The sequence below is a fragment of the Ursus americanus genome, chromosome 6 (assembly GCF_024610735.1).
Source record: "Ursus americanus isolate L20-20 chromosome 6, mUrsAme1.1.p, whole genome shotgun sequence".
NCBI lineage: Eukaryota > Metazoa > Chordata > Mammalia > Carnivora > Ursidae > Ursus > Ursus americanus.
In genome coordinates this window covers 56,334,534-56,361,068 of record NC_142132.1, presented here as the reverse complement: position 1 = coordinate 56,361,068, position 26,535 = coordinate 56,334,534, and the positions used below count along the sequence as shown (strand labels likewise).

At 33.9% G+C, this 26,535-nt stretch overlaps 1 protein-coding gene across 6 annotated transcripts in view; it reads right to left on the bottom strand.

Moving 5' to 3' along the window:
- HERC4 (HECT and RLD domain containing E3 ubiquitin protein ligase 4) overlaps positions 1-26,535 on the bottom strand; it is a 129,858-nt gene that overhangs the window by 72,058 nt on the left and 31,265 nt on the right. For 5 of the 6 annotated variants that reach the window (XM_045783296.2, XM_045783297.2, XM_045783298.2 and 2 more), the window contains exons 4-7: positions 23,428-23,504; positions 20,128-20,349; positions 18,950-19,041; positions 10,408-10,538 (exon numbers count right to left, since the gene is read on the bottom strand). In XM_045783296.2, coding sequence (XP_045639252.1) covers positions 10,408-10,538; positions 18,950-19,041; positions 20,128-20,349; positions 23,428-23,504 — 522 coding nt within the window. Of the gene's footprint in view, positions 1-10,407; positions 10,539-18,949; positions 19,042-20,127; positions 20,350-23,427; positions 23,505-24,353; positions 24,447-26,535 lie in introns of all 6 variants that reach the window. The other variant, XM_087863074.1, reaches the window with a different exon arrangement.

The window sequence follows — 26,535 nt, the reverse complement described above, 5'->3', positions numbered from 1 at the left end:
AAAACCTACAAACATAAAAAAAACACCTTAATACAATACTGTGGTATACTGAAACAGTAATCCCACTGCTTTACTATACTGTAGTATTAAATATACACAGTCTTGTTACAGCATGATGGGAGATAAGCACCATGTATTCCCCCTACGTTAACCTTAGGTTTGGCCATGTAACTATAATTTGCTTTTGGTCAACAGGATTTTAGTAAATGTGATATAAGCAGAAGCTTGAGATGTATGTGTACAGGTGTTACTCCCAAGAGAATAAAATACCCAAAGGTATAGCCACTGTCCCTCTGGCCTGAAATGAGACAAGTAACAAAGCCACCCCTGCTTAGCCACAAACTGAGCAAAGTCTCCCTAACGGGCATGCATCTTGAAACAGCTGCCCCAACCTGCAGCAAAAATAAGAGCCACTCCGGCTGACCCATGGCCCAAGGAAGAACCGTCTCAGATGATCCACAGAGTAAGAAACAAACATTTAGGGGCGCCTGGGTGGCATAGCGGTTAAGGCGTCTGCCTTCGGCTCAGGGCGTGATCCCGGCGTTCTGGGATCGAGCCCCACATCAGGCTCTTCTGCTATGAGCCTGCTTCTTCCTCTCCCACTCCCCCTGCTTGTGTTTCCCCTCTCGCTGGCTGTCTCTATCTCTGTCAGATAAATAAATAAAATCTTAAAAAAAAAAAAAAAAGAAACAAACATTTATTATTATAGGTCACTGGCACAGCTGTTTGCACACAGCAATAGGCCAATACAGACACTGGAAACTTTACATTAATATGTTTAAAATTTAGGCAAAAATTGAAAAATTTAACTTACAAATAACTGACTGAAGAAAAAATTTAAAAGCTCCCTTATAAAGAAATTGAAGACTGTTTTTTAAAATTCCAAAAAAGAAAATACCAGGCCCAGATGGCTTTAAATGACAAGGTCTGCTATCTTCCAAAGTGGTTCTATTTCAAATAAACAGAAAACAAGGGGACAATCCCCAATATATATTATTAGACTAGCATAACCTTAACAAAATCTGGCTATGGAATAACAACAGAAAATTATAAACCAAGTTCAGCAATAAACATAACAAATAATATTTTAAAAATACTGGCAAACCAAATGCAGCACTACATAAAACGATAACATATGATGACTAAATTGGAGTTACTACAGAAAAATAAGGCTGTTTTGTTTTTTTTTTAAAGATTTTTAAAATTTATTTATGAGATAGAGACAGCCAGCGAGAGAGGGAACACAAGCAGGGGGAGTGGGAGAGGAAGTAGGCTCACATCAGAGGAGCCTGATGTGGGGCTCGATCCCACAACGCCGGGATCACGCCCTGAGCCGAAGGCAGACGCTTAACCGCTGTGCCACCCAGGCGCCCCCCAACATTAAAAATCTTAACATCCATTCATTTAAAAAAAAAATCCCTCTAAACAGGAAAAAAAAAAAAAGAGAAATCTTAATCTGATATAGGTATCTACAAAAAATATATGGCAAACATGATATTTAATTGTGAAATATTGAAAGTTTTCCCACAAAGAGAACACAGGACAAGGATCTTGATCTTCAGTACTTCTTTTTTTTTTTTTTTTTTTTGAGAGCAAGAGAGTACGTGGTTGGGGGAAGGATCCTAAGCACAGAGCCCAATGCAGGGCTAGACCAACGCTGAGATCATGACCTGAGCTGAAATAAAAAATCAGATGCCTAACAACTGAGCCTCCCAGGCACTCCAATCTTCAGCACTTCTAGTGAACATTATCCTAGCGTCCCAGCCAGGACATAAGTAATGGCAAGAAATATGTTAAGCATAAGTATTAGAAATGAAGAAACAAAACTAAATTGATTCACAGATGATATGACTGTGTACATAAGTTATTAATAAGAGTTTACCAAAGTGGATGGATTTAAAATTAATATATAAATGTCAACTATTTCTACATGCCAAAGATACCTTTGAAAGTAGAACTTATAAAATAGCATTAAAAGGAAGTATCTAGCAATAAAATTACCAAAAGATGTATAAGACCTTTATGATGAAAAATCTTAAACATTTAATTAGAAGACATTAAAGAAGTTTGGAAGTTGATTAGAAAAGCCAAAATTATAAAGACAACTTTTCTACAAATTAGTCTAGAGATTCAAAACACTATTAATCAAAATCCCCCAAAAATTTTTTTGGAGAACACTGACAGGCTGATACTAAAATTTCTATGAAAGTAACAGGCCAGAAACAGCCAAGCATTATTATTATTTTTTTTAAAGATTTTATTTATTTGAGAGGGAGAGAGCATACTCGTGCACATGAGCTGGGGGTGGGCAAAGGGAGAGGGAGAAGCAGACTCCCCACTGAGCAGGGAGCCCACCGTGGGGCTGGATCCCAGGACCCTGAGATCATGACCTGAGCTGAAGACAGATGCTTAACTGACCGAGCCACCCAGCTGCCCTCAGCCCAAGCATTCTTTTTTTTTTTTTTTTAAAGATTTTATTTATTTATTCGACAGAGATAGAGACAGCCAGCGAGAGAGGGAACACAAGCAGGGGGAGTGGGAGAGGAAGAAGCAGGCTCATAGCGGAAGAGCCTGATGTGGGGCTCGATCCCACAACGCCGGGATCACGCCCTGAGCCGAAGGCAGACGCTTAACCGCTGTGCCACCCAGGCGCCCCGGCCCCAGCATTTTTGATGGATACGATGAACAACAAGGACCTGTTTTATTCCAAACAGCAGAATGACAGTGTCAGAAAGTTTATATAGTGTGAAAGTGGCACGGGGATACAGGAGTTGAAGGAATAAGATGGAGATCACAGAAACAGATGCGTGTGCATATGAAACTTAACTTACAGCAACAGTGGCACTAAAGAGTAGGAGGATGAAGGAATTTTCAAAGACAGCAATGAGAAGATGATTCTAAGAAGATGGCAGAGTAGGAAGCACCAGGAATCTGTCTCCCCATCTACACAACAGTTGCACTGGCAGAATCTGTCTGATGTAACAGTTTTGGAACTCTGGAGTCTATTAAATATCCAGGGGAAGGCTTAGGTTGTAAACTGCAATTAATTTTGGTCAATTTCAACTCTCAGCAAAGCCCTGTTAACAGGGAGCCATCCTTACTCTAGGAGTAGCTTGTACATAGCTTACGAAGTCAGAGTTGGCAACAAAGACCCTGTCCTTATTTTTGAGATTGGTACTCTGATTGCTGCTTCTGATCAAGAGGTGCAGACACAAAGGTGGGTAAGCCATTGTTGCACCACTGTTCCAAGTCCATCCCCTCCAGCTAAAGAGATTTTCAGAGGTTAAAGGGCTGATGCCTTTTCCCCTTTTAATTTCTTGTTTTTCCTCCTTCATTTCTATTACCTCTTCTGAGAGTCAGACATTTAAGATCCAGGACATTCAAAAGTAGCCTTGTATACACGAGAATTCAGAAGGCACTGTGCACGCCCAGGAAGAGATGCAGGCTCAGAAAAGACCTAAGGGGCCCCTGGGTGGCTGAGCTGGTTTAGGGTCTGCCTTCAGCTCAGGTCATGATCCTGGGGTCCTGGGATGGACCCCCGCGTCGGACTCCCTGCTCAGCGGGCAGCCTGCTTCTCCCCCTCCTACTCCCCCTGCTTGTGCCCTTCTGTCAAGTAAATAAATCAAAAAACCTTTAAAAAAAGAACGAGAGAAAGAAAGAAAGAAAGAAAGAAAGAAAGAAAGAAAGAAAGAAAGAACCTGAGAAGACCTAACATTTACACCTCAAGGCTTGTGTGCACAGAGCACATATGACAATCAGAAAACAAAACCAGCAACTCTAGAAAAGGGAGAGAATCTGATGTCCACAGCTACACATTATTAGGCTCAAATGTCCAGTTTAAAAAAAAAAATCATAGGGCTTACAAAGAAATTGGGATGTGGGGCCTATTTAAAGGAAAACAAAATTAACCAACACGGGTAAGCAAAATGATACAGCCACTTCAGAATGCAGTTTGGTGGTTTCTTACAAAACTAAACATATTATTACAATATGTATACAATAAGATCTCCAAATCATGCTCTGCATTATTTATACAAAGTTGTTAAAAAGTTGCATCCATACAAAAACCTACACACAGACATTTTTAGCTGCTTTATTCATAATTGCCAAACCTCGGAAACAACATGTTTTTCATGTTGTATCAGTTTGTTTCAGACAATAAAATACTATTTAGTGCTAAAAAGACATCAGTGATCAAGCCATCAAAAATGGAGAAACCATACATAAATGCATATTACTAAGTGAAAGAAGCCAATCTGAGAAGCCAATCTGAGAAGGCTACAAACTGTATGATTCCAACTATATAAGTATTCTGGAAAAGGCAAAACTAAGAGTAAAAGGATCAGTAATTGCCACGGGTTAGGGAGGTGGAAGGGACAAACAATCAGATCACAGAGGAATTTTATGGCAGTGAAATCACTCTATGTAATACTATGATGGTATTGAACCCTAATGTAAACCAGGTTTATCTGATAATGATTTGGCAATGCAAATTCATTAATTGGAAAAAATATAGCACTTTGATGGAGAATGTTGGTAATGGAAGAGCCTATGCATGTGTAGGTATAAGTACAATGAAAATCTCTGTACCTTCCACTTAATTCTGTTGTGAACCTAAAACTTCCATAAAAAATAAAGTCTAAAACAACAACAACAACTGGGGCACATGGGTGGCTCATTCAGTTAAGCATCCGACTCTTGGTTTCAGCTCAGGTCACAATCTCAGGGTAATGAGATCAAGGCCCATGTTGGGCTCTGTGCTCGGTGGGGAGTCTGCTTGAGATTTTCTCTCTCCCTCTGCCCCTGCTCCCACTCTCTGTCTCTCTCAAATAAATAAAATCATTAAAAAAGCAAAACCAAAAAACCAACAGAAACTGTCCCCAAGAAAGACCAGATGGAAAATTTCAACAGATAAAAACTAAAACAATTATCTTAAAGATGTTCAAATAACTAAAGGAAGACAAGAAGAAAGTCAAGAAAACAATATGTGAAAAAAATGGAAAAAACAATAAAAAGGAACAGAAAGCCTAAAAACAAACCAAAAAGAAATTTGGGAGATGAAAAGTACAACTAACTAACTAAAAGGAAAAACTCACTAGAGGGATTCAAAAGCAGATTAGAGCAGGCAGAAAAATAAATGAGAGAATTGGAAAAAAGTCTCAAGAACAGAAAGAAAAAAGACTGAAGAAAAGTTGAAGAGAACCTAAGGGACCTATGGGATATCAAGTAGACCAACATAGGTACCATGGGAATTCCAAAACGTAAAGAGAGATAAAGAGAAAGAGAGAGCATTCGAAGAAATACTGGCCAAAAACTTTCCAAATTTGATGAAAGACGTAAGCATCCAAGAAACTCAATGAACCCCAACAGGATGAACTAAAAGAGACCCACACTAAGATACATTACAATCAATCTGTCCCAAGATAAAGAAAGAAATCTGATAGCATCAAGAGAGAAGTAACTTGTCACATATAAGGGATCCTTAATAAGATTATAAGGAGATTTCTCACGGAAACTCTGGAAGTTAGAACGGACTGGGCTAACATAGTCAAAGTGCTTAAAGAAATAAACTGTCAACCAAGAATCTAATGTCTGGCAAACTGTCCTTTCAAAGTGAGAGAGGAATTAAGACATTTATATATAAACAAAAGCTGAGGGAGTTTGTTATCACTAGACCTACCCTATCAGAAATGCTAAAAAGAATCCTACAGGCTGAAATGAAAGAATATTAGACAGTAACTCAAAGCTGTATGATAAAATAAAGATCCCAGTAAAAGTAAATACATGGATGTTTATAAAGGCTAGTATGGTAACTTCTGTTTATAACTTCACATTTTGTTTTCTATATAACTTAAGAGACTAATGCATAAACAATGTTTTTGAATACACAACGTATAAATAAGTTATCTTGTGAAATCGATAACTAAAAGGGGGTGGGGAAAGAGTTATACAGGGGCAGAGTTTTTGTATGTTACTGAATTTAAACTGGTATCAATCTGAATTAGTGATATAACTTCAGGATATTAAACATAATCACCATGGTAACCACAAAGAAAGTAGCTATAGAATATACAGAAAAGGAAATGAGAAGGAAATTAAAACATTTCACTGAAAAAAAACCCAACAAACTAAACACAAAAGGGGACAGTAAATCCAGGAAATGAGGGACAAAAAGCAAATAGCAAAATGATAAAAGTCCCTACATCTCAGTAGTTACCTTTAAGTATAAATGGATTAAGCTGTCCATTCAAAAGACAGACACTGGCAGAATGGATTAAAAAACATGATCCAACTATATGCTATTTACAAGAGATACAAATAGGCTGAAAGTGAAAAGATGGAAAAAGATATTCCATGCCAACAACCAAAGGAGGGCAGGGTGGCCATACTACTATCAGACAAAATAGATTTTAAATCAAAAAAGGTTACACGAGACAAAGGACATTATATTTTAACAAAAGCTTCAGTACAGCAAAAAGAGAACAATTAAAAACATTTACACATCTAATGAAAGACCATCAAAATATATGAAGCAAAAATTGAAAGAATTGAAGGAAGATTATTCTACAATAAATGGTTGGTGACTTTAATAACCCTGCTCTCAATAATAAACAGAAAACCACACAGAAGTAAGGAAACAGAGGACATGAATCACAATTAAGTCGACTATATCTAATAGGACACACACTACCGAACGACAACATACACATTCTTCTCAAATGCACATGGAACACTGTCCATGTTATACCCTATGTTAGGCCAGAAAGTAAGTCTCAATAGATTTTAAAAGATAGATACCATACAAAGTATCTTCTCCAACAACAGGATGATCTTAGAAATCAGTAACATAAGGAAATTAGAAAATTCACTAATCTGTGGAAATTCGACAACATGAATCAAAGAAATCACAAGAGAAATCAGGAAGACTTAAGAGATAAATGAAAATGAAAACACAACGTATCAAAACAAGAGATGCCAGGAAAGCAGTGTTAAGGGGGGAATTTAAATTAAAAAACAAGAAAGATCTTGGGGTGCCTAGTGGCTAAGTCAATTAAGCGTCTAACACTGGATCTCAGCTTAGGTCTTGATCTCAGGGTCATGAGTTCAAGCCCTGCATTGGGCTCCATGCAGGCCATGGAGCCTACCTAAAAAAAACGAAAAACAAAAACAAAACAAAAAACACAAGATCTCATATGAACAACCCAGCCTGACAACCTAAGGACCTTAAAAAAAAAAAAGCAACAAATTAAACACAAAACTTGCATTAGAAAAGAAATAGTAAAGATGAGAGCTGAGATAAATGAAATAGAGAATAGAAAAATAGCAAAATTCAATGGAACTAAAAGTTGGTTTTACAAAGATCAACAAAATTGACAAACTTTAGCTAACTTGACTAGGAAAAAGAAAAGAAATCACTAAAATCAGAATAAAAGTGGGGATATTGCCACTAATGCTGTCAAAATAAAAAGGATTGTAGGAGAGTATTAAAAAGTTATTTTGCAAAAAATTAGATGAGTTAGAAGAAAAAGACAAAATCCTAGGAATACAAAACCTACTCATACTAAATCACGAAAAAATAGAAAACCATAACAGATCCATAAATAGTAAAACAACTGAGTCAATAATCAAAAATCTCCCAACGAAGAAAAGCCCTATACCAAATGGCTTCATTAGTGCCTTCTACCTAACATTTAAAGAACTAACACCAATCCTATTCACACTTTTCCAAAAAACTTGAAGAGGTGCAACTTTCTAATTTGTTCTATGAGGTCAGCATTGTCCTGATATCAAAGTCAGACAAGGACACTACAAGAAAACTACAGACCATTATCCGTTATGGGTACCGATGCAAAAATTCTCAATAGAACGTTAGCAAACAGAATTCAGTAGTATAATGAAAAAGCCATATAGCATAGCCAAATGGGATGCAGGGATGGTTCAGCATACACAAATTGATCAATGTAATTTACAACATTAAGACAATGAAGAAAAAAACCCACATCATCATCTCAATTGATGCAGGAAAAAAACTAAACATACCTCAACACCCTTTTATGATAAGGAAAAAAAACACTCAAAAACTAAGAATAGAAGAAAATTATCTGAACATAATAAAAGCCATATATGAAAAACCCACAACAAACATCATCGTCAATGGTAAAAGACTGAAAGCTTTTCCTCTAAGATCAGGAATGAGGCAAGGATGCCTACTTGAATACTTCTATTAAACATAGTACTGGAAGTTCCAGCAAGAAAAAGAAATAAAAGGCACCTAAACTGAAAAGGAAGAAGTAAAATTATCTTTGTGTACAGATATAATCTTATATGCAGAAACCCTTAGAGATTTCACACACGCAAAACTATCAGAATTAAAAAAAAAAAATTACTGAAGCAGGATACAGAATCAACATGCAAAAATGACTTCCATTTCTATACACTAATAATGAACAATCCAAAAAGAAATTTAAAAGACATGATGAAAACTACAAAAAAATTACTGAAACAAGTTAAAGACATAAATGGAAAGATATCTCCTATTCGTGGATTGGAAGACTTAATATTTTTAAGATGTCAATACCTCCCAAAGTGATCTACAGATTCAACTCAATCTGTATCAAATCATGGAAATGCAAATTCAAATCATGATTAAGTGACATGTATACCCAAGAGATCAGCAGAAATTTCAAAGTCTGACAATACCAAATGGAGACAAGGACACAGAGTGTCAGGAATTCTCATGCAATATTAATGGGAACGTAAACTGGCATAATCATTCTGGTAAACAGTGTGATATTAACCTGCAAAATTCAAGGTAAGTATCCTCTGCGACCCAGCAATCCCATTTTAGGCATATACTTAGAAATATGAAGGTTCATGTACATCATATAATAAATGCTCAAAGCAACATTAACTGTAATTGCCAAAAACTAGAAGTACCCAAATACCCATCAGTAATAAAAAGAGTAAATAATTATATATGCATATAACTGAATAGAGCACAGCAATGAGATCTAATAATGGAGAACCACAGCATCACACATACAGATAACCAATCATACAAGTAACATGTTAAAAAGAAGTCACCAAAGACTACCTACAGTGTGATTTCAAATATTTAAAGTTAACAGTTGGCAAAACCGAACCATATTGTATATGGATATCTACTACGTAGAAAAAATTAAGCTAAGTGGTCAAAACTTAGTCAAAGTACATTTTGTTTTTTGGGAATCTACCTAATTTAATCCACCAAAGGTGAAGCTCAATTTCAAAGCTGTGATGCTTCTCCCAAGAACTGGGAACCAATATTCCAATTCAACTTTTACCAATAACTAATTTTATGTGTTAAATAATTAACCGCTCAATTTCCTCATCCTTTAAATAAAAAAAAGTTGGAAAAGACAAAGAAAAACAAGATGATTTGTACTTTCCCTTCAAGTGTGATGCTATATACAATAAATACATATTCATTATTAATATCTTGCCCCGGATAAATTTGTTTCAAATAGAGAAAAGTAAAATAGTCAGTAGAAAAGATGTTTCTCCTGTTACTATTATCGCTCAGCAGCAAATTAGGTATTTAGGGAAGAATGTTTTCATCTTAGATACCTAAATTGCTAAACAGTTTGTTAAAAAAAAAAAAAAAAAAAAATCCGGGGCGCCTGGGTGGCTCAGTCAGTTAAGCGCCTGCCTCCTGCTTCTCCCTCTGTCTGCTGCTCCCCCTGCTTGTGCTCTCTCTCTCTCTTTCTGTGTCAAATAAATAAATAAAACCTTTAAAAAAACCCAAAAAACCCTACTTTCAGCTAGGAACTGCTATCTTCCGGTAATCTGCAAAAGGACCAACACAAAAGGAAAAAGGAGAGACACCCCTATATGTTCTCCAGGCCTTTTGGAAAACTTGGAATTATTCCTTTGGCCACATATATGCAAATCCACAACAAAGGTTATAGTGTAGACATCAAGGGGATAGCCACTATTCAAAAAGGAATGCCCCACAAACATTACCATGGCAAAATGAAGTCTACAATGTTACCTAGCATGCTGTTGGCACTGTTGTAAATAAACAAGGGCAAGATTCTTTTTGTCTAGAAAATTTTTGTGTGTGCTGAAAACATTAAGCACTCTGAGAGCCAAGACAGATCTTCCTGAAACATGTAAAGGAAAATGATCAGAAAAAAAGGAAGCCAAACAAAAAAGTACTTGAATTCAACTAAGTGCCAGCCTGTTTCACCCAGAGAAGTACACTTTGTGAGAACCAATGGAAAGAAGCTTCAGCTGCTGGAACCCACTCCCTATAAATCCATGGCTGGGTAGGTGTAAAAAAATAAAAGACCTCTGGACTGTTAAAAAAAAAAAATCCTAAATAATTGTGTTACGGAGACTAAGATACTCTTTTATATAACAGCTTACCTTCCACAAGCAATCTGAGTGACAATGCTTCCCATAAGTTCAAAAACTTTCCTTGGGTTTATTTCATGACTGGTAGAGTTATGACCCAACTGACCATACCCTCCAGCTCCAAAAGTAAACACTCCACCTTCCTTTAAAAAAAAAAAAAAAAAAAGACAAAACCCTTTATCAATAGAAGGCCTGATAAAAGAAAATAATCTTCAAGAAAATAGATTAATCTTTATATATGGAGTCAATTTTTCTCTTCTATTGTCTTCATAATTTAACAGACGATAGCTGACTTTCCAAGGTAGAATATCTTAAACTTAAGAGAATTGCAGGCTATTTTCACATATTTTTAAAAGTACTTATGTTCTTATCATTATATGTAGCTAAAGCCATCATTAAAGTGATATTAATCATTTTTTGCATTGCCTTTCACAATTATTATATTCAAGATCTTGTTGAATCCCAAGTACATAACCTAAAAATGGTATCATCTTCAGTTTTCAAACTAGTTAATGCTTAAAAGGCTCTGCAGAAAGAGTGCAATTAAACCAGAGTGCACAAATATAGATATTTTTAACACACAATTGCTACAATATACAGTTGACCCTCAAACAATGCAGGGGTTAAGGGTGTCAACCCCTTGGGCAGTAAAAAATCCACAAGCAACTTTTGCTTCCCCAAAAACTTTACTAACAGCCTACTTCTGACTGAAAGCCTTACTGATAATATAAACAATACCTAACTTAATCTTAATTTTTTTTGGTATTACTAGGCTACACAGTTTACCTGTGAGTTTTTTCAAATTGCTGCAAATCTTGAAAAACTTTATCAATATATTTGTTGAAAAAGATCTGTGTATAAGTGGACCCATTCAGTTCAAACCTGTGTTGTTCAAAGGTCGACTATATATATAGTCTTTAAAAAATTTATGGTAAAAATATACAACTGGATTAGGTTATGTATATAAAAAAGTAATTTATGATGACAGCTTAACACAAGCACAACTGGTTTTTCAATTCAACTGCTTTTCTTCAGAGTTGTAGCTGTATATACAATTTTATATTCTGCTTTCATCATTTAATAGCGTAAGTATATATATAGCTATGTAAAGAAATTGATTTTTCTTTTTAAAACTTTTTATCATGGAAAATTTCAAACAACTACACAAAAGTAAAGACATGTATATATAAATGTAAGTACAAATACATATATACACACACCATCATATAACCATCACTTGGCTTTTAACAACAAGCAAAAGTTAAATAATCTTGTTTCATCAATGCCCCTCCCATTTTCCTTTTTCAGGGTACTTTAAAGCAAAAAAAAGTACTGGAGTACTTTAAAGCAAATTGTGGACATCAAATCATTTCACCTATAAATGTGTACGTATCTCTAATGGCATATACCTCTCACATATATAAATACATAACACAGTAATACTATTAACACATTTTCAAAATTAATACTAATTTCCTTTTTTTGATAGAAATGGCAAAAGTGTTCATTTTTATTTCTTATGGTTTTTGTAACTGGTATCATTTTTTTCCAGTTTTATTTAGGGTATGATTGAACTGACAAAACTGTATATATTTGAAGCATACAATGTGATTTCACACACATATACACTGTGAAATGACTACCACAAAGAAGTTAACACATCCATCATATAATACATACATATATACATATATATATATATATATATATATGTATATATGTATATATTTTTAAAGAATGCTTCAGATCCACTCTCCTGGCAAATTTCAGGCACACAATACAGTATTGTTAACTAGTCACCATGTTGTACATCAGATCTTCAGAACTTACTCTTACAACAGAAAGTTTGTACCCTTGACCAATTTCCCCCCATTTCCCCACCCCCACCCCAGCCCCTGGCAAGCAACATTCTATTCTCCATTTCTACAAATTTGACTTTTTTTAAGATTTCCCATATAAATGACATGATAATAGTATTTGTCTTTCTCTAGCTTATTTCACTTAGATTAATGCCCTCCAGGTTCATCCATGTTGTTGCAAATGCAAGTATTTCCCTCTTTTTTTGTGGCTGAATATTATTCCTGTGTGTGTGTGCATATACATATATGTATACATCACACATTTTCTTTATCCATTCATCTGGTAATGGACACTTACGTTGTTTCTTGGCTATTGTGAAAAATGCTACAATGAGCATGGGAGTGCAGTTATCTCTTCAAGAACCTGTTTTTATTTCCTTCAGGTATACACCCAGAAGTGGAATTTGCTGGGTCATAGAATTTCATTTGTAATTCTTTGAGGAACCTCCATATTGTTTTCTATTTGCACCAGTTTACATTCCTACCAGCAGCGGGAACAAGGGTTCCCCCTTTCTTCACATCCTCACCAATACTTGTCCTTTGTTTTTATGGTAATAGTCATCCTAACAGGTGTGAGGTGTTTTCTCACTGTGGTTTTGATTTGCGTTTTCCTGATGATTGTGAGGTTAACACTAAGCACCTTTTCATGCACCTGTTGGCCCTTTGTTATATTCTTTGGAAAAGTACCTATTTAAGATCCTTTGCCCATTTCTAAACTAGATCATTTGGTTTAGCCATTGAGTAATCGGAGTTCCTTTTATATTTTGGATATTAACCCCTTATCAGATTAATGGTCTGCTAATATTTTCTCTCATTCCATAGGCTGCCTTTTCGTTTACTGTGTCCTCAGCTGTGCAAAAACTTCATTTGTTGTTCCACCTATTTTTGCTTTTGTTACTTGTGCTTTTAGTGTCATATCCAAAAAATGATTACCAAGACCAATGTCAAAGGGCTTTTCACCCCGTTTTCTTCTAGGGTTTTAGTTTCAGGTCTTAACATTTATGTCTTTAATTCATTTTGAGTTACATTTTGTTAATGGTAAAATTTGGGGTCCAATTTCTTTCTTTTGTATACAGATATCCAGTTTTCCCAACACCATTTATTGAAGAGACCAAACTTTCCCACTGTGTGTTGTTGGAGTCTTGTACTGATTAGTCAACTACACATATGCAGGTTTATTCCTGGGCTATCTATTGCTTGCTCTACATGTTTGTGTTTATGCCAGTACCACACTATATTGATTTCTATAGGTTTGTAAGATAGTCTGAAACCAGGAGCTTGATGCTCCAGCTTTGCTGTTCTTTCTCAAGATTGTTTTGGCTATTCCTGGTCTTTTGTGGCTCCATATGAATTTCAGGATTGTCTGTCCTATTTCTGTGAAAAATGCCACTGGAATTTTGATGGGGTTACACTGAATCTGGGGATCACTTTCAGTAGTACAGACATTTTAACAAGATTAATTCTTCTAATCCAAGAACATGCACTATCTTTCCATTTATTTGTGTCTTCTTCAATTTCTTTCATTGATGTCTTATACAGTTATCAGTGTACAGGTCTTTCACTCCTTGGTTAAATTTATCCCTCGGTATTTTATTGTTTTTGATGATATTGTACATGGGGATGCTTTCTTAATTTCTCTTTCAGAGTTTGTTCTTAGTGTATAGAGATGCAACTGATTTTTGTATGTTGACTTTGTATCCTGCAACTTTACTGAATTTATTTATTAGAACAGAGTTTTGGTAGTCTTAAGGGTTTTCTATATACAATATTATGTCATCTGCAAACAGAGACAATTTTAGTTTTTCCTTTATAATTTGGATGTCTTTTATTTTTTTCTTTACTAAAATCGCTCTGGCTAGGGCATTCAGTACTATCTTCAACAGAGGTGAAGAGGGTGGGCATCTCCATCTTATTCTTGATCTTACAGGAAGAACTTTCAGCTTTTCACCACTGAATGATGTTAGCTGTGGGTTTGTCATTTATGGCCTTCATAATGTTGAGGCATATTCCTCCTATACTTTACTGAGAATTTTTATCATGAGAGGATGTTGAATTTCGTGAAACGCTTTTCCTGCATCTATTAGAATGACTAATGACTTTTAACCTTCATTCTATTAATGTGGTGTTGACTGATTTGCAGATGTTGAACCATTCTTACATCCCCGTGATAAATCTCACTTGATCATGGTATGTGATCATTTTAATGTACTGTTAATTTTGGTTTGCTAGTATTTTGTTAAGGAGTTTTGCATTTTGTCCATCAGGGATATTGGCCTGTGATTTTATTTTTTTGTAGTGTCTTTGTGTGGCTTTGGTATGAGCATAATAGTGGCCTCATAAAATGCATTTAAAGATGTTTCCTCCTATTTTTTTGAAGAGTCTGAGATGGACTGGCACTATTAATTAAATGGCAGAATTCACCAGTGAAGCCATCTGGTCCTGGTTTTTTTCTGTTGTTGTTGGGAGATTTTTGATTAGTGATTCAATCTCCTTACTAGTTAAAGCTCTGTTTAGATTGGCTATTTCTTTATGATTCAGTCTTGGTAGTTTGGATGTTTCCAGGAATTTATCCATTTCATTTATGTTATCCAATTTGTTAGCATATAATTGTTCATAGTAGTTTCTTATAATTCTTTTATTTGTGCAGTTATCAGTTGTAATGTCCCCTCTTCATTTTTGATTTTGAGTCTTTTTTCTTGTCTCCCTAAAGATCTGTCGTGGGTTTTTTTGTGTATTTTGTTTTGTTATCTTTTCAGGAAAACAGTTCTTAGTTTTGTTGATCTTTTCTAATATATTTTTTGTTTCTATTTCTGCTCTGACCTTTCTAATTTTCTTCCTTCTCCTAATCCTGGGCTTGGTTTGGTTTTCTTTTTTCCCTAGTTCCTGGAAGTATAAAGACTGTCTCTTTGAGAGCTTTCTTTTTCTTTTTTCTTAAAGAAGCTGTTTATTGCTATAAACACTTTATTGGATATGCAGTGATATAGTTTATCACTACCTATCCCCTGTAGAGCTGTTTTTGCTGCATCCCTTAAGTTCTGATATGTTGTGTTTCCATTTTCACTTGTTTCAAGATATTTATTTCTCTTTTACTTATTTTTTGACCCACTGATTGTTCAGGAGTGTGCTTTTAAATTTCCACATATCTGCAAATTTTCCGGCTTTCCTTCTATTATTGATTCATACCATTATCATTGGAAAAGATACTTGCTATGATTTCAATCTTAAATTTGTTGAGACTTGTTTTATGACCTAACATATGATCTCTCCTGCACAATATTGTTGTATGCTTGAGAAGAATGTGTATGTGCTGTTGTTGGATAGAGTGCTCTGTATCTGTTAGATCCATTTGATATAAAGTGTAGTTCAAGTCCTGTATTTCCTTATTGACTTTCCATACAGATGACCTATCTGTTGTTGAAAGTGGGGTACTGGAGTGCCCTACCATTACTGCTGTCTATTTCTATTTCCAGTTCTGTTAATATTTGCTTAATATTATTTAGGAGCTCTTATGTTGGGTGCATATATAAGTAGAGTTGTTATATCCTCTTCGTGAACTGACCCCTATAATTTTAATTTCTTAATATCTGATACTGAGGCCATGTTTAAATTTCCTGATTATTTTATTACATCACATCAAAGTATATATCTGGTTGGTAATGTTAAAAATAAGTGGGTTAACAAGTTTCACAGCCCAATCCATCCACATTAAGCTTAATGTTTCAATCTTTGTCTTGATCCACTATTAGGGAACAAAATGGAAATTTTCTAATCTTATTATTTCTTCTAGATTTATTAGTTGGCATTCTTCTCTAGAGAACTTAACTCATCGGCTATTAAGTTACTCTGAAATACAATCTGCAAATGGGAGGCAGGGGAAATATGCTTCTTTCTCATTTACTAATTTTTTAAAAAATGAGTTGTTGTCTTAGCAACTTTCAAAGATAAGCAATGAAGTTTGCTTTGTACTGACGTGAGGAAGAAAAGTATTATCACGGACTTTTATACATTTGGTATATTTCCATTTATTGCCATCGTTATTTCTTTTTGTGAAAACTCCTGGATGTTGTCCCTCTGACATGACCTTAGTCCTCTTTTTTGTAACACATAATACCCAAGGCTGTTCTTAGACTTCTTCCCCCCAGATATGGAAACGGACCCTTCTCTAAGAAGCCTCGGTTATTTTTCATAGAGAGTCTACAATAATCAAGGGGTGCCCACTGCTTCCAGATTGTACATGGCTAATTACTTCTAGGACCATTCAGTGGTCATAGCAAAAAAAAAAATTTTTTTTGAAGGAAAAGAATAAGAGTTCATAATGATACTCTTAAAAGTGATTAAAAGTAAAGATCACAGGATTTTAATTTAATTCTTAATGTTTCATATCTCTTTTAAGCTGAAGGTCATAGTTTCTAATGACAGTAAATTACTTATTTGCTTTATCCTATCCTGTATGTAATATATTGAGAATACTACTACCAATTTTATTACTGATAGTAAGACTACAGAAGGCAGTTTAAAATTTTGGGTGAATTCAGTTTATCTTTAGGCTATTTCCCACTAGTGATATACAACAAAATATTGTATTTTATAAGGACTTAATTAAAAGAATTCTCCTTTTGTAGTTGTGCCACTAGTATTTTTTTATTTTTAACTTTTTAAGAATTGCTTTAAAAGATGTATGTTTGCTTTTTAATTATGTGTAACAGTTTCTAGGTTCTAAAGCAAAACTGTAAAGCAAAGTACATATGATCTAGCTATTAAATATTTAAAAAATATAAATACCATGTAACATGTTCATTTTTTACCCCTCCCACTTATACAAAAGGCAACTATTCTGTACCTTCTTTTTACTTAATATATCCTAAAAATATTTCACAGCATAATATAGAGATCTTCTTCATTCTATTTTACAAGTCATATAAACATGACTTGTAAATACCTATTTTACAAGTCCTATGTGATTACCACAGTTTATTTAACTAGGCTGGTACTGAAGGACATTTGCATTCTTTCATTCTTTTGCTATTAAAATAATGCCACAATAAATGGCTTTGTGCATATATAATTTCCTATCTTTGGGACAGATTTTTTAAAGTAGGATTGCTAAGTCAAAAGATGTACGTATATGTGATTTGCATAATGAATTTGTAAATGAACTTGAAAAAATCTGACATCTTTATGATAGTGTGTTCACACCCATTAACATACATGTCTTTATATTTACTGTTTTTTAAAATCTGTTTTTAAATTGCTTAGGTAGGTTTTACACAAGGAAACTGCTTCATAAAGCAACCCTAATTTATTTGCAAAAAGTCCTTCTAGAAAAAAAAAAAAGATACATGGATATGGAACTGTATTCTAACTTAAATCAAGGTAAAATAAAATATTTTCCTGTTGGGATATTTAAAACTATCTGATTTTGTTTAAAATAATATACACCAAAAATTCCAGTGAGCAAGTATCACCAGCTACTATCTTGAAAGGAATACAGAATATTAAAATTAAAAAAAAAAATCAACAGATATAAATAGTTACATATCCTGGGAAAATAAGGTAAGTGGTTATTTGAAGGGCTGAATTTGATAAGCATTAACATTGTGAGTCTTTCTACCACAAAGATAGTCCTAAGGAATAATATACAAAATATTTTTTACTATTATTTCAACATAGCCTTATTTCTTCTAACCACCCATGACAGAAGAGAATGACTAGATTTATAACTTGCCAACATGAGTTACTAAAACTGTAGTGATTACATTTGTAATTTGAATGATAAAAATAAAATACGATAAGATTAGCAGGTAAAACTTCCTTACTAAAATGCAGTAATACAAGTTTTGAAAAATCAACTTTTATAATTAGTCATCATATTTTTAAAAGTACTCTGAGTACATTATACTTCATAATGACAAAGAATAATTCTTATCAAAAAAAATTCCCAATGTGGGAGTGTGTAGAATTTTGTGTATGTAGAAGTCTGATTAGAAGTTAATTTTTTCTTGCTAATATTATCTACTATGTAGAGTGAAGATAAAAGAGCAAAAACATTAATTTCTAATTCAGCTAATAAAAACTGTGCCCGTTCCTTTATGTTAACATGACTATAATAAATAATGTTTTTATTTTCATTTAACTTCTAATCACTACAGAACTACACAGTCCTGATAATGAAATGGCACATACCCAAGAAAGTTACAGTACAGAGTTAAAACCATGAACAAGATTGTGATGAAAGCTCATTATAATTGTTTGCATAATACTTAGCCTACGGTTAACAGATTCATTATCCTCTATTACTTGTTATACTGTACTTACAAGCCAAATGGGAGTTAAATTAAAATTTGGCAGTTATGCAATATAAATGGGATACATAGAGGATGACAAATCTGACAAACTAAACAGGAATTTTTTCATTCAAAATATTTAAACAGTATCTCACATAAAGCTGAGAAACTCAACAATACATAGTTAATCATACTTAATAGTAGATCATAATTCACATTTCATAACATAAAACGAAGTTGAAAACAAGGTAAATTCTTTTTGACAAGTAATAATCTAGTTCTTGTCTTCAAAATAAATTACTTTTTTGACATCAGTAACACTCAAGTTTAATGTAAAGATCACGAAAACATTCACTAATTATAAATAACTACCATGAGTAATAATAAAGAAGTTTTATAGGAGTACAATACCTTGGTTAGTGCAGCAGTATGATCTTCTCCACAACAAATATAAACTATTTTCTGAGTTCTTAGTGACTTTAGTAAATTAGGAACATACCTATCTGAAAATTCCAACAAGAGACGTTAACGGTATTTTTTAAGTTAAAACTCTTCTAAATTGTGTTTCCTCTACACCTTCCCAAGCTCAGCAGACAGTGATAAATAATTTTAACTGTGATTCAATGATTCTGTAGTACAAGCCTACTTAATTGGGTTCCCAGGTCTTTCTATTCATGCTGCTGTGATAAAGGAGGGTTTTAATGAGTAATTTAAGTGTTAAACTGCCTTAACACCAATCTGCACAGAACTAGAAATCAAGGAATTTCAAAGCTATTTGCTTCTAATATCATTCTTTATATTCACCTCATGATAACTGAACTCACAGGAGTCTATTTAAATACCTGAAAATTATACTTTCTGCTATTTTGTAGCAGAAAAGAAATATGCCGTTATCGGACATTTTTCTTATGCAGAACAAAATATTTTAAAATTCTGAGTATTATCTGCTTATCATTACCAGTTGTTACTAGACCAACAACTCACTTTTGTCCACTTAAATCATGACAGTTATGCTGAATTTTATGAAATTAGTGTCTGTATTTCAGATATTGGCATCTGAATTAACAGTTATGAAAAATCAGTTCCAAGATACTGACTTGTTTCAAGTAATTATAATTTCTAAAATTCCAATTGTTTATTTTCATGACTCTAGAATCAATGTTAAAAGTGAAGCCCAAAATAAAGATTTAATAACTCAGATTATTTTAATATTTCCTTGAAAAACTCCAATAGATTAACACTTCATGTTACTTTCCAGAATAATTTTACAACTTCTTTCCACCAATGGTGGCCAATAATGTGATTACCAATTAAAGCACTGTTTTTCACAACTTTCTTTTAATGAACATCTAACAAGGATTTTTCCAGATATATTTTCTAGAGTTTATTTTGTGATAAAATGGTATTTTTTGGCATTTCCACCATCCCTTAAAAATATTATCAAATGGAATTTTTAAATAAACCTCTCATCCCCTTCTCCACATCAGGGAAGACTTGGGTACATTTCTTTCTGACATTAAGAATCCCTGATCCATCTCAAAAGATCATTTCTTTTTAAGTACATTTATTTATAAATAATGAGAACCTACCATTTTCATCATTAAGACCTAGTTGACCAAATTTGTTGCGTCCCCATCCAAAAATAGCTCCAGAAAGGGTGAGTACAAAACTATGGGCTCCTCCTGCTGCAACTTGCGTGAAAGGGATTCCAAGCAAAGACTTAATCAGCTGTGGTGAAGCCTGCTTTTTACAGTCAATGCCTAAACCCAACTGGCCATATTTATTTTGTCCCCAACAGAAGACTTCACTTGCTGTAAAACAGAAATTATAAAATTAACTATTTTCTTCACACACACAAAAATTTCACTTGAAGACCATCAGTTACTTTGGGACATTCCTCTCTCATCAAATGGAAATATATATTCCCCTTTTTTAAGTTTCTTATATGGAAACATGATACCACCCAGAAGAACATTCTGTATTAGTACACTTTAAGTTTGACCCACTTTACTAATGAATGGGTAAGTCACATAACTGAGGGTAATCTCATTTCCTTATGTTTCTTAAGATAGGACCATTCCTTTTTAATATTCCTAAAGTCTCACTTTTATTCTGTGATTTATCCCAAAAGGCACTCAACCAGGCTCAAGCCTTCAGTTATTATATACTGATCACATTCAAAATTTTATTACTACACCAGACCTCTCTTATGAGCAATAAACCCATGTATCTAATTGTTTATCTGACATCTACACTTGGATATTACAAAGGCACCTCCAGCTCTGCGTGTTCCAAACAGTTTATGACCCCCACCCTACCTCCCATATCTGGACATATTCTCAGTGTTCTCCATCTCAATAAATGATATTATAACTGATCAGTAGCACAAGCCATAAACAGTCATGCTTAACTCTTCTCTCCTCTTACCTTATACACAAATTTATATCAATCAATCATATATCACCACATAACATACAGTTTTCCTTCTAAAGAAAAATACGGCAAATAGATCCACTCCTCACCATCTCTGTTTGTCACTTTTGCTCCCTCAACCGCCACCCTGTTTTGCAACTTTAGACATCTTTTTATTTTATTAAAAAAATGGCACTAATAACTGACACACTGATCACTGTTTTGAAAATTCATACTATAAAATAGTACACACTTAAAAGTAAGTTTCCCTCTAAAATTAGACTTTGGGTCCTCTCCCAAGAGACAACCACTCTTACCAATTACTGGTATGTTCTTCCAGAAATATTACATGGACATACTAGCAGACATCTGTATATATACAGAGATACTATTAAAATACAGATTTGATAATGTGGCTCACCTGAAGAAAAGGTATCAGAGCCTTCCCACTGACACTGGGATAAGCACTTTTAACAAGGCCTGTAACATTCTATATAATCTACCTACGTTTCCAAGCTCATTTCATACCAGTCTATTCCCTCACTATACTCTAGTGATATTTGTCTTCCTTTACATTCTCCAATGCCCATTTCTCACACACTTGAAGTTCCCTCTGTGTACACCTTCCTCTCATCTTTGTCTAGTTCACTTCTACCGTCTCCCAGCAGGAAGCTTTCCCTGGTTGTCCAGATTAAGTCCAGTTCCCGTTATATGTTCCACATATCCTAAACTTTTTTCTTTACAGTCCTTTTTCATAGTATGTAATTATATTGTTATTTATATGAATATGACTGCAACATAAGGGCTAGCAGCATACTGCTTACCACTATATACTATACACTCCAATATGCCTAGTTCATACTGAGGGATCAAAAAAAAAAAATCATTAAATGAGTAAAATACTGCTAAAGCGTGAAGTGAAGCCCAACAAGGCAAAAGAATCCCTGTAAGTCAAGACAGAAAACTGCCCTCCTCGTCAGTAAAACTTCTGGGTTTAAATTGACCTTGGATCTACCTACCTAAATATCAAAAGAAGAGCTGACAAAGTAACAACCAATACAGGGATGCCAGCTTCCCCATTGCCTATAGAAATTCAAATGCCTTAAGTAAGGCATTTAAGGCCTTTGTAACATACTACCTCAACTGAAGTATCAGTATGTCTCCCATGATCACAATATCCACATAAACCACATGCTAATAGTCAAATACACAAAATACTTTCCTCATTCTATGCCTTTACTAGTACTGTCACCTTTGCCAATTCTCAACACTTCCCCTAGCTACTTCACATTTCTGATTCTGAACAAATTTTATTCATCTTTTAAAGACTTGCATCAAATACCAATTCCCTCTTTTTCGTTAATAATTTTATTGATTTCACACTTTTTTCTTCATTCACCTAGCACTTTACTTTGACCTTGACCAAAACAGTATTTTTCTGTCTCAAACTAGTTATTTGTATGTCTGCCCCCTCCACTAGATGGTATAGTCCCTAAAATAATTCTATTATCTTACCTATATTTCCCCATAGCTATACCCTAGTGCCGTATTCACAGTAGGCCTAGACACTTAATGAATTAAATAACAGTAATATTGCAGCCACTGGAGCTTATTTTTTTAATGGTAAAAACCAACATAGTAACCCATGCTACAATCCTTAGCTGGCAGATGAAGAAGTTAAATGAATAAGAAACAAAAGCAAACAAACCTAATAGGATGCTTAGCCTTCTTTGTTTTTATTCATAAAAAGTCTGACATCAAATGAGATCGGGCAAGTTATAACCTTCCCCCTCTATGAAGGCATAGCATTTAGCAGACTATAGAACAATTAGACACAAAAATCAATTCCATGTCTATATACTAACAATAACAACTTGAAAATGATTCAATAATAAAAAATATCATTTGATATCTAGGGCAAAATCTAATAAAAGATGTATAAGATCTCTCCACAGAAAACAAAATACTATTGAGAAAAATTAAAAGGAGATTAAAATAGAGGGATATAACACGTTCAAGAATTGAAAAAATTGGGGCGCCTGGGTGGCACAGCGGTTAAGCGTCTGCCTTCAGCTCAGGGCGTGATCCCAGCGTTATGGGATCGAGCCCCACATCAGGCTCCTCCGCTATGAGCCTGCTTCTTCCTCTCCCACTCCCCCTGCTTGTGTTCCCTCTCTCGCTGGCTGCCTCTATCTATGTCAAATAAATAAATAAAATCTTAAAAAAAAAAAAAAAAGAATTGAAAAAATCAATATTGTAAAATTTTCCTAAAATTGACTTACAGAAACAATGTAATCCCAATCAAAATCCCAGTAGTCTGTGTGTCTGTGAAGACTGAAATGTATATGGATATGAAAAGGATCAAAAAGAACCAGGACAATCTTGAATTTCAAGAACAAAGTTGGAAGACTTTCTGCTCAATTCAAGTATCCAATAATAAAAGCGAAAAGGGGCAAGAAAATAAAAATAATGCTTACCTTTAGAAAGTGCAAGTGAATGATAGTAACCGCAAGCAACCTGTACTATCTGGATATCTGACAAACTTTTAATATTTCTAGAAAATAAGAAAGGAGATCAAAATCAGTTAATTCCATTTAATAAATGTATCCTGAATACTATTTATTAATGCCATTTATTGACCACTTACTATGTGCAAGTAGTTTCCTACTGACCTAGCAGTTCATGCTATTTTTTATATGTCCATTTTATCCAACTATTTATGCTAAAAACAAAATCAAATGTGAAAAAAATTAAGAGGTGTAATGAGAAAGCAGGTTGAAAAAAGAATTTAGGCAAACTATGCTCACACCTCAAGTATTCCTCACAGTGCTTTTGTAATTCAGATACTTTCTTTTATCAAAAGAAATCTTTAGCTCAAAGTGTCAAACCTGGCAATATATTTGTAAAACAAATGTACATGATCTAATTTGTCTAAAATTGATGTTTGGTCTAGTTGAATACATGTTCTCTACCAGATTCCTTAAGAACCAACAGGGATTCTTATCGTGCGGTGTTACCAATTCACAAATTATGAAACTTATTCCTTTTGAGCTATCCTTTTCCTTTACATCTAAATCAGTGATAGCAAACTTAATTCTTTACTAGAGAAATTTATCAATTCACATGTATTATGATCACTGATATGTTCAGTCATATTTCCGCCATCTTGAATTTTTCCTTATATTTTTATAGTTTCTTCCCCCCCCTTTCTGATTTTTCCTTAACTGCAATATAATTCTGAAGGCTAATTTTTAAAGCATTACAGAAATCAAGTAACTTTGTGCATCAAACATCCCAGGTGTTTCTTATGTAGTTCCCCTTCTCCTGGTCATTGTTTTTCCTGAATGAGTGTTTTCAAGGTAAAAAGGTGGGGAGGAAACATATGTTTCTTATTTCCCTTTACCTGATACTGCCACCTGACCTGATTCTGCCATTTGAGAGTCCGGAGCAAGTTCTGACCAGAGTTTCGATACCCATGATTTTCGGGAGGCAGCTTCAGCAAATCAAATTTTGAGTAGGAGAAAGGAGAGTTACTCTAATTCCATATTGTTGTATTAAAAATATTTTTATTTAGTGGATTTATGTTCTTAACTACAAAACCTGAGAGTTGCACTGCTATAATTTAGCAGAATCCAATGCACCTTCAGATTTTCAAATGTAGCAAAATGCCATTTTTTCTGCAATTAGCAAAACCAAACTCTAGCAATGCAAAAATAAAAAATAAAAAAACACATGGAATGTACAATTGTGCTGAAGTTAACTGAACATTTACTGTTACTGTTTATGCATATTAGGCACATGATACACTGACCAGTGAACTATATTAAATATTTTTAAACTATATTAACTATTTTTAAAAACTGTTTCAGGTATCAAATCCAAATAAAACATTTCAAATACTACACTCTCATAGCACCTTATATTTTTTCCTTCACAGCATTTGTCTCTGTTAATTACTAGTGTACTTATTCATTCAATTATTACTAGCGTACTCTGCTAAATAATTAGCTCTATAGACACAGACAATGTGTCTTATACTCACAGGCTCCCCAGCACTTACCACAGTGCCTGGCAAAAAATATGTAATGAATATACTGTTAAAGGATGAGTTTATAAAGTCTTTGAGGCTTTAGTATTAAACTATTCATAAAGTCTGTCCCTAAAACTTCTAAATTTGCATAGCAATTTATACTCGGTGACTTTCACATTTCCAAAATTATCATAAGGCTTGGAATATAACATAAATGCTAATTTCTTTAGCCATGTCTGCTACAGCGACAAGGAAATATATTCTTCTGTGCCATTACTATTTAAAAAAAAAAATCTCCTTTCATCTCCATGTAAATTAATTCGCTGAAGGTTTGGGGAGCCAAAGCAGGATATGTTTTTCTTCTTGCCCTTTTTTTTTTTTTTTAAGCTTTCAGGAATAAAAGAAAGAAAATACTGAATGGTAATAAGTTACCATATTAGTTCCCCATGTTCCATTTTTCCTAAGGAGATAACAAATTAGAAAATTCTAAATGAAACAGAATTTTTTTAATTCATCAAAAGTAATTCTCTTTAAGTAAAAAAGCAAATGTAAATGTTTTCAGATTTTTTAAACGATTCAAATGCACTTAAGTAAAATAAGCCAAAATTAATTTTGTAAATAAAAATACATATACATACACACTACCTGAAGCTTCCTAATTAACCAGAACTATGAAGAGAAAATCAGAATTTAGAAATCTAGGGTCAACATTTTCTAACTGCTTATATATCTGAAATAACTCCCTAAAGTTTAGATTATGTCAAACATTTTAAATGGCTATGACATCACTAAATGATTCACTGTAAAGAACTGAATCCTTTACTGTATTTTGAAAGATGTTTGAAATTTGTAAGAAAACATTTAATAAACTTGGAAATAAGATTTGTACTCCCTCCCTTGGGAAGTCTGCCAAAATATATTAATTGTTGAATATGGGTGTTACTGTACCGTTACACTTTACAATTTAATGTACACAGGCATTAGAGGCAGAAACCAGGCACTTCCAGTTGTTTGTGAAGGTAAAATTCCAACAATTGTTAACAAAGACTAGTAAAAACTTTACAGTACATAATTAAAAATTTCAGAACTAAAACATTTAATATTTTGCCAAATTCAAACTCAACACGGTATTTACATTAAGTACACCTTTTTGTAAGTCAATTACACCTCAGTAAAGTGGTTTTAAAAATATATTTTACCAGTAACAGTGAAGCCATAACTTCCTTAGTGATTTGAGAAGTCTTAGCACAAACTCTTTTTTCAATTTTGAAAAATTAATGCTAACAATCCAGTCTCTACCATTAAGAAATACTTTTTCTTTTTAATCTAAAATCGTAATATATGTTCAAAACTGAGTGAAGTTAAGAAAATAAATTTTACTTTTGACCAAGCTGACAAGTCAAACATATTTAATTAGTTTCTATAATCCAGAAATAGCTGTTCTCAGAAGGATCATGTTATACTACCCTCTCACAGTTTTTATTGCATATGTCTAAGAAACAGAATTTTAAAAAAAAAATTTATTGCCAAAAACTGGTTTTGTTTTTTTTTTAAG